Below are 9902 nucleotides of genomic sequence, written 5' to 3' on the forward strand. Positions count from 1 at the left end.
GCCAACAATCTTGTGAACAATTCTCAATACTAGGAAATAACAGTAAGTACATTACTGGTGGCTCCTCTTTCGCCTTTTAGACCCTCTTTCGGCTCTTCTCGCTTCATGCCACCGCATTCCACGAGTCCTATAAAGTCATGGAGGTTATCACGTCAAAACCATGGTCATGTCTGGGCAAAACCATGGCAATGTCATGACAAAACCATGGCCTGAGGAGAAACCATGGCAGAACTCCACACACGCCGGCGGGAAAACCATGGCAATGTCACAGCAAAGTCATGGCAATGTCGGGCAGAACCATGGTGATACCACGTGAAGACCATGGCGTCGTCACCTCTCAAAAACCATGGCGATTTCACGCGAACAGCCCACAAACCATAAGCGTCACTACCAACGTCATTGCAACACCACGCGCTCTTTGTGTGCATGCGAGCATCCAGTAATCGACAACGATAACAGAACTATTGGGAGTCAGAGCTATTTGCATGGGTCAAGTGACTACTGCATTCTACCCTCTCCCCAAACTGCAGTATCTTTATGATGATAAAAGTACAAATTTCATTCATCGTCAATTTTCCTTAGAAAGATATATTGATTTCAGTTATCTTTGGCATTGTTGAGAAGTTTTTGAACTTAAAGCATGTGTTAGATTTGCACAGAAAGTGATTTGCTTACAAGCAAGATTAGTTGCAAAATTTTCCAACCATTTTTTTCTAAGAAGAAGTTAAAAAACATTTGACAAACAGTCAGTCATCTTGGACCTCTTGAGGAATTGCAGATTGGGGAGGGGGGCGGTGAATGGGTGTAGCTTTGACTTTCCATAGTTCTCCTTCATAAAGGATTCTGGATGCCAGGCCCCTCTCAGTCAGTGTTTGCACGTTGATCTTAGCTGGATACGGAATGGACACCAAAAAAATACAGACTCAACAACTCATATTCCTTTTTCTCTTTCTCTCTCTATCTCTCACTCCAACCATAGCAACCATCTACCTTCTCTGGGTGGTATAGAATGACTGATGATGATGATGATGATAGAACCTTTTAGGATAGAACTGTGTCTAATGACCTTGACTGTAACTTGATAGGAAGAAAGAAGTTTGATGTTTTTCATGTTTTAAGACCACAAAGAGGTGTAGTAGTACAGGATATGCTGGTTGTAACCTGTGGCACATGTTTTAGCGATTACTTTGTACATCGTAGTCGTTATAGAGTGTATTCATATGATACTTGCTGCCATATTTTTGTCCTCTTTGCATTTCAGTTGCCTGCATTTGTTGAATATTTTGAAAAATCTTATTTCAATCTTAAAGGAAAGAAGAATTTTTAAGAAGTTGCCAACAAGACACAAATGCAGTGAAGGCTTGAGCAATTGTTCAGTGAAATGCAAATGGATATCAAAATGGCAGACAGCATTCATTTTCATTACACTCTCTCAATTGATATGAAAATCATGATTGAATACACTCTATAATTTGGTTGAGTTAGTTATATTGTAAATCTTAAAGAAGTGTGCCAAAAGGAACAAACTTAAGAGTCGAATGTCTCAGAGACTTCTTGAGAAGTCACTTGTCAAGAAAGACATCGACCTTCCTCTGAGGAGGAGCAAGTTGAGTGAGGGTTTGTTTTTCAGTGGCTGATTTTCTTTATGCTGTCTCTGCCTATAGGAAATGGCTATAGGAGCCCTGGAGCCGGATACGAAGTACTCAGTGCAAGTGGCAGCGTACACCCTCAAGGGGGATGGACAACGCAGCAAGCCAAAGGAAGTTAGCACGCTTGGAAATGGTAAGAACTTCATGACAGAATATACTGGCTCAAGTTTTGAGCTCAGTTTTTACATTTGTGTCTTTGTAGTCCATACTGACAATGACTTTCTCTCCTTGACCCATCCCTTTTCCTGTGGATAGGATTTGGAAAAAGTACATGGCATTTCTTTGCTGTATTATTGTATTTCAGACAGCAAAGGAAGTAGACGCATCACTTCATTTTTGGGGAACACTTTAGTCGAAATGTTCTTCTGTTTAACTTGTTTTCTTTCCAGACGAAAAGGTTGAGCCTACCAAGAAAAAACCCAAACCTAAAAAAAGGGATCGAGGTTTGTGATGCCTTGACATGTGCCCCCCTCCCCCGACTGTTCAAGACTGCATTGGCTTTCTTAGAAAAAAGACTTTTGCAGTGTAGCAGAGGATGATGTTTGCTTTTTTTCTTATCGACAATGCAATGAACTGATCATGATTTCAGTGAAAAACAGGCTTTTTCTTGTATGAGGCATGTGGATCCAGGAAACTGATTTGTATGATTTATCAAAATGTAGCTTAGCATCCTTCATAGACTTCTAGCAGTGCAGGCTTTTATTTATATGGGGCTGCACGGACACTCCGCTTCACATCATTGCTGCTAGAAGCCTGCGAAGGAGCCTAGGCAAAGCTACATGTACATGTATAGTTTCCTATGAGCTTGTCGTTTATGGGCTTTGCAAAGCAAGCCTTTTTTTTTCTTTTGGAACTGTATGTTTTATGAGGGATTCCTGTTTGTGTTTGAAACAGTGCACTGGCTATGCAACAGAGTTGCAATGCATCAAGTTGCTAGACCTGTTTTTTTGAAAGTGTGGTCCAGTTTTTCTACCTGTTTGCGTGACTGCAACAACATGCTGAAATTGTGAACAGGAAGACCTCAGCGTTTGCAAACTGAAGCATGTAACACAGTGTAACACAACTCTCACTGTCGAGGAATGTTTGTGGCCCTCTCTGGAGGCCTGACTGGCGGGAGAGCTGCCAGAAATGAGCTTTATTCAGACAAAAACATGGTGTCCTAACTTATCTGGCCCTTTCTTCCAGTGCCCAACAAGCCGCCAGTGGAGCTGACCCGGACCCGGGACGGTGTTCAGGTGGAGTGGACCACACCGACTAGGACGTTTGGACAAGTCCGTGGTTACCGCGTGCGCTACGGCCGCAAGGGAGAAGACCTGCGCATCATGCAGTTCTCTGCGTCCACTGACTACTATGTCTTCACTGGTCTCGGTAAGCAAACTTTATATTTCAAGGAAAGAACATGTTTACTTTATTTCTTTCTAAGATAAAGGAAAGAAAGATTTGACATTTGTAGTAGTATCTGGCTACAGTGTTGGTTACATTTTGCTAGAGTAGAAATACTTGTAGCTGCATAATTCATTTCTTATTCTTAAACCTTAGAAAGTCCTCTTCTTTAAAGAAACTTGTGTGAAATACATTGTTTTTGGAAATTGTTTCTAAAGTTGTTTGCCCTTATTCTTATACAGCCAAGGGAACACTGTACGAATTCCGTGTTGCGGCCAAGAACGGCGCAGGGGTCGGCGAAGAGAACATCCAGCAGTTCGAAACCCCCGAGGATCGTCCGGACGGTCCGCCTGAAAACATCACTTCGACCGCGGTGGACGCCAGGACCATCAAACTGGCCTGGGACGCGCCCACACTCCAGCTGAGAAATGGCAGGATCACCAAATACAGCGTGCGCTATAACGACAAGTCCAACAACGGTCCGGAGATCACTAACATCACCACCATGCAGGAGATTATGTACAGGAACCTGCGGCCGAGCACGCAGTACGTGTTCCGCGTGCGCGCTCACACGAGTGTCGGCCCCGGTCCCTGGAGCTCCCTGGTCCAGCAGGGTACCCTGTATGCAAGTGAGTCAACCACCTAGTCTATGCCTTTTCCTCGAGAAAGAAAGAACCATCATCTGACAATCTTAACAGGAAAAACACTTCTAATCTTACTGCATCCTCACATTTCCTCCCCAGACCATTCTTTCCTTCATTCTATCGACGTAACTGTCTTTTAAAAACTTTTATTTCATTTTCTTGTCCTTTGCTTTACTTGTCAGATTTATTTTCTACTTTAACAGAGTTTCTTAACCAAGTCATTTGTAGTTCTGTCTAATTTTTATTAAGATTTGATTTAACGTGGATAATTGTAATAATTACATGCATGTATGTGTATGTGTTTATAATTTGCTTTTGTGAGTCGTTACCTCACTGTATTTAATTTGTGTGGAGTTTGTAATTTAGTTTGATTTAATTTGATAAATCTGGGAAGGAAAAGATGGAAAGGGAAGCCAGTAAGACTCGGAACGATTGAGAGGTTTCTGCTAGTGGAAGCAACTAGCGTGATGTGTTGTTTTTTTGTGCCTACTTTTTTCCAGATCCGACCACTTCAAGCCAAACAGTTCCCAACACCAAACCAGAAGAAGAGAGTATGTAAACACTGTGCCTCAAATAGAACTGTCAAAACTTTTCGGAAAATGTTATTTCTACTTCTCTACTGGGCAAGTTACAGTACCAATCAGTTTGCTATATTTCTGATGTGTTCATTCATATTTACTTGTACCACACATGTACATCGATAATGCTTTTGGCCGGTATACTGATGAAGTCATCGCAGATGCTTGCTAAATGTGTTGTGAATGCATGGCAAGAACATTCTCATGTATTACTGGTTGGTACTGTATCTTGCTCAAGTTTGTTTGACAGTTAAATACACTAACCTGATGAATATAGTTGAAAGTTTCTTCTGTTGTTAAATTCTATCAATCTATGTTTTTGTACTCTTGATTTCTGTCCTTTAAGTTATGGCAATTTCCTTCATTCTTTAAGTTGAAATCCTCACAGTATAGATTTATAGTTGACACCTTTTTTTACAAGTTTGCACTGGTCTTCAGTTGCTTCAGTTTTGGTTGATATTACTTAATACTATAAACTGGAATTGGTTTTGTTACCTCTTGCATTTTTCAATATTATTTGTCATAAAGCAGGGTTGCTTCTAATCGGTAAAATAGACTTTTTTTCTGTTCAAGTTTGCAGTGTGAAATGTAAGATTCGAAGCATGTTATTCCCAGAGAAGTACACTTAATAACCCTTCATTTTCTCCCCTCAGTGATGGCCAAGCCCCTGAACCCCCAGGCAGAGACCCTGAGCCCCACGTCCATCAAGGTGTGGTGGCAGATGCCGGCCAACGCGCTGGACGGGCTGATCGGGTATCGCATCACCTACTCGCGCAACCCCACCGGAGACGACTCTACCTGGCTCAGCAAGGTGAGCATAGTAGTCTTTATGGAAGTGTGCTATTTAGATCACATATCATAGTGTCTTTCTGCCACAAATTCACGTTACCATTTCATCTCACCGGCAAATAACCTCACCTCAGCAGTACAACAGCATACTATGCTGCGTAGACAAGTATTTTCCCCATAAAGCTTAGAAAAGTAGCTGAGAAAAGGAAGAAGCTTGTCTTTGGCAAGTTTTGAGTTTATCAATGAAGTATCAAGGAAATATATCTGGAAAGGGTTGGAACACAGCATTTTATTTAAACAAAAGTATGATAGCAAGAGTAGGGATGTTTATTTAATACATATCTATACATTGGTCAGGCACAAAGGAGAAAATAGTGGGCATATTTTTGAGTGCCTTTCAACCCCACTCATTCATTCCTCACTCACTAAGATAAAGTGTTCCTTTCTTCGAGTCATTTCACATCTGTCTCTTCCTGTCCTGTAGCCCTCTGTGCGTGTTGTTTGTGTGGACGTGAGTAAGCTCAGTCCTGCAGCTTTGTAAACTTCAACACAGGGCAAGAAGGATTGCATATCTTCATCAATGAAGTCGGGGTTTTTTTTAAGACGTACAAAATTTCTTTTGCCATTAAGTTGTACGTTCTTTGGTTTCTTCATACATATTCATCCTTTGTCAACAAAGTCTTTTTTCGATAAAAGAAACAGAAAAAATTATTTTCAAATTCACAGTCAAGTTCTTTTGTTCATTCATTCATATTCATTACCCTGTCTGCATACTTAAGTATATCCCTGATAGGGAGTTTGCAGACTATAGACTAGAACCAGAGCATGTTGTAAAATTGTTTTCCTTCCTTCCTTCATTCTATCTTGACACCCTCTCATGATCCTTCCTGGCCTGCCCTTTAGCTTCCTTCTTACACTATTTTCCTGTAGAATACATCACATTCATTCCAATACTCATATTGTATATCTATTACGTAAGATAAATATTTCCTTTTTCACCAAAGCTAATGGCTTTTTACCCTTTGTCTTGCAGGATGTTGGCCTGGTGACACAGGCAGTTATAGGGAACCTGGAGGAACAGACTGAATACAGCATTCAGGTCACACCGCTGTACGTGAGAGGGGTGGGACCGTCTTCGGACATTATGATCCACAGGACACAGCAGAACGGTATGCCATATGTTCTTGTTCTGTACATACAGCATTGTACCTGAAATAACATTGAATCTGAGCTTCACTTGCAAGTTCTAAAAGTGTCGTTTTCATCTATAAGATCATCAGTTTTCATTGTTATTTTTGTTCTGTTTGTGTTGACTGTTGGTATCTGTGTAAGACAGAAACAAGATAAGCCCAAGTAAACCATTTTGTCATAAGCATTTTCATAAGAGAAAAGTCCTAGCAGTCTTCCTCTGCAACAGAAGTACTGAAAATAACATTTTGGAAAGGGAATATTGTAACATTGCCAAGTGACATGTTTTTTAAGATCTTTATTTCATTTTTCTAACAATAAACAACAGTAACACACAGTGGCATGAAAATTGAAAACAAAACACATGCAGTAACACAAATATCAAAACATAAAAACCATAGACCATTGGTTTGACAAAACGTGACATTTTGCATGTATTTTTCCTCTGTAGTTCCTGGCACTCCGCGTAACGTCCTGGTGAAGACGTCTGACACCAACAGGATGGTTCTGCAGTGGGACCGGCCCATCGACGGGGCAGACAACGTGCAGAGCTACAAGGTGGGTACAACAAGCAAGCAGACAAACAAACAGACAGAAATCGTGAAATACCCTGTCCAGCATATTGCAATATAAACGTATGACTTCACACACATTTGTCAGTTGTTAGTTTCAACTTTTACTGTAGTAGATACAACAATCACTTGTTGAATTTACAGCATTTCAATCTTGAAAATAGTTAGAAAGTATATACATGTATTACTTTTTAGTAGTATGAAGTTTTATACTGCTGGGGGGTCTCTAACATGGGGTTGGGCTAGTCTTCTAGTCGGCTAGTCTTCATACTGTGCTTTCAAGCAGCTCTGTCCAGAGTTGTCCATGCTGGTTAAGCCAAACAGCTTAATGTCCACCCTAGCATCTACAATGAACAAAGTTTATTGTATGCTCAGGTTAACTACTCTAAAGTCATTATTCTACTTCTTTTGCCAACAGATTAAGTACTATGCTGACAAGCAGTTCCTGGATGAGTCCGGCAAGAAGAAGTCGTACGAGTTCAGTAACACCATCGTGACCTCGGTCAACTCCAAGCAGCAGGAGATCTCGGACCTGAAGCCGCACACCACCTACTTCTTCGAGATCTGCGTCATCCGCGAGAACGGCCAGGAGGGGCCCGTCATCAAGACGTTTGAGAAGACGCTCAGAGATGGTAGGCAGTGTTGTTGTGTTTGGTCTTTTTGACACACTCCATGTAGAAAAATTTGCGGTTACGTCGGTGGCACCAACTTAAAATCCTTGAAAAAAATAAAAAGTCTAAGAACTAGCTGGATAGCTGATACGCACAATCCTGTTTTCTTACATGTACAGTACATGACATTTTGGTGTCTGTCAGTCAGTCTGTCTTCAGGGCAATACTTACTGTTAAGTACATGTAGCTGTGTTGATAAGACTTTGATGTGTTCAGTCTTTTGAATGCACTCCAGGTAATTAAAGCCTACTTAGGGTTAAAAGAAACTCGGCAGCCAAGTCCACATGTACAGTGCCAGCTTGAAAATCCTAGCAGAAAGTGAGTCTAAAATAAAAACTTACTTTAGCATTTTCTGAATGAATGTCTTACTTCCTGGCCTTCAGTCACATTGGGCAAGTTTCCATCTATATAGCTCTGTCCACTCAGCACAGAATGAAGAAAAGAAGAAAAGAAGATCAGAGGTGTAACACCTGTCTTATTTTTCAGTCCCAGGAGTGGTGAAACCTCCAAGCTTCCAGGCCAAGGACTCCACTGAAACCACGCTTCCCATGACTCTGGTGCGGAGTTCGGAGGAGAACGGACCTGTCGAGTAAGTAGCACTGTATTTTATCTTTTGTATATCTTTTATACACTTTATTGAACAAATGTACATTGTACGTTATACAAACTGACTTGACTGTGGCTCTGTCTCAATCAATATGACTTAAAATGACTACAAGTAATGTTAGGAAAACATGCATTAGCTGGCAATGTTGGAATTGATAACTGTGAAACCACTGTACGATACCTGAGATGGGAAAGCGATCATATCTTGTATCGCCATCTTGGAAGTCGTAATAAAAAGGACCAAAATGGTACTTGCTAATAATGATCTCTTCCTCCCCAATCTTGTTGCAGGTCCTACGTGATTGTAGTGGTCCCTGTTACGAAGGGTTCCGATGGTAACTACGTGATGCCTCGAAAGGCCCCCGATGACTATACTGATGAAGAGTTGCAGGGAACTGTGCAGGCACTAGCATCATCCGACTCTGTAAGTCCTGTAGACTCATTGTTGCAATCTATATTGTATTATACAGAGAGAACTTTATTGCACGACATTTGTACATGGTACAATGTATGGCAACAACTATTAGTATTACACAAAGTGCAAAATTGGTGTATAGAATAAGACTTAACATCCTAATTAACATAACAAGAAGGGCTAACACAAGTCTTTGATATAGTGTTACAATTGAGTTGGGCTAATCATGAGTTTCATTATTCTTTCTAATAGCAAAGCAGTCTTTGATATATATTTGCCTATCTTTGCATTATGGGAGTTGTGGCATCTAAAGATATATACAAATCTGTCTGAAGCATTGAGTCCCTTACATACTAGTGTAGACATAAGCTTTAGTTCTTCTCTATTTACAAACCGCTCTCCATTTATACCTCTAAAATCTTGCCATTGAGAGCAAGAAACCTTGCTGACCTTATGACAATTTCATGTCACCTGGCACAAGAGAAGAAAAGGAACACTATTTCATAACTTGGTTGTATGGAACAAATCTGGTCACCCATGTAGTTTAGCAACCTATAGTCTTATTTGATGTTGAAATGACACTCCCCAAACAATTGTCTATTACATTACCAAACACAATTCTAATATTATTATACCGACTGATATTTTACCAGGTCTTGCCGGCACGTCCTTACATCGCTGCCAAGTACAAGGCTGAGGACTTCCCCACGGCGTTTACCGTTGGCGACGGGAGCAGGGTGAACGGGTTCTACAACAAGCCCCTGGAGACGGGGAAACACTACGTGGCTTTCCTGCGTGCCTACATCCCACCTCGCCCCCCACCTGCTAACCCTGGGGTAGGTAGTAGATACTTGTCTTTCAGTAGGAGATAATGTTTTAAAGGCATGCTGTACTTCAGAGGACCCGCCAGATAAATTACATTGAGGTGTATCCAATTATATTTCGAACAAACTTCAACTGGGGCGCTCCTAAGAAGTACTTGGTTGAGCTTGAAAATTACTTAAAATTTGTGTTTCTAGATACTTGTTTTCCAGTAGGAGATAAATCTTTAACCTTAAGTGCATTGTAGTAACGGTTTGGCTACAACTTTGGTTATGGGTTTAGCTGTAGGGATAAGTTTGCAAAAGATATTAGATATTTATCACAGTTAGAAAGGTTAATTTGTATTTCCCAGTTTGTTGATTTGTTTAAAGAAGAGTTGAAGTTTTCATTGTCTTATGTTTGGAACACAACCTGTAAACCTATATGATGATTTTTATCCTCTGGTAATAAAACTTAATAAAAGATCTGACAATGTTATTTGGCTCTATAAGATGCTCTAGTCTAGAAATTGTTGCTATCCATGATAGTGCTTTTATTTAAAGCTAGACCTTCAATCTAAAGCTAGACCTTCTGTGCTGTCTTCAA

The 9902-nt window shown here is 40.6% G+C and overlaps 1 protein-coding gene across 1 annotated transcript in view; it reads left to right on the top strand.

The window, feature by feature from the left end:
- LOC118432099 (receptor-type tyrosine-protein phosphatase S-like) overlaps nucleotides 1-9902 on the top strand; it is a gene marked incomplete in the record, with an annotated part of 117931 nt that overhangs the window by 92209 nt on the left and 15820 nt on the right. The window contains 11 exon segments of the mRNA XM_035843619.1: nucleotides 1665-1782; nucleotides 2835-3017; nucleotides 3275-3661; nucleotides 4177-4227; nucleotides 4908-5065; nucleotides 6077-6212; nucleotides 6683-6789; nucleotides 7222-7435; nucleotides 7961-8063; nucleotides 8372-8504; nucleotides 9149-9331. Of these exon segments, the coding sequence (XP_035699512.1) occupies nucleotides 1665-1782; nucleotides 2835-3017; nucleotides 3275-3661; nucleotides 4177-4227; nucleotides 4908-5065; nucleotides 6077-6212; nucleotides 6683-6789; nucleotides 7222-7435; nucleotides 7961-8063; nucleotides 8372-8504; nucleotides 9149-9331 (1773 nt within the window).

This window comes from Branchiostoma floridae, chromosome 15, assembly GCF_000003815.2.
Source record: "Branchiostoma floridae strain S238N-H82 chromosome 15, Bfl_VNyyK, whole genome shotgun sequence".
NCBI classification, from domain to species: domain Eukaryota; kingdom Metazoa; phylum Chordata; class Leptocardii; order Amphioxiformes; family Branchiostomatidae; genus Branchiostoma; species Branchiostoma floridae.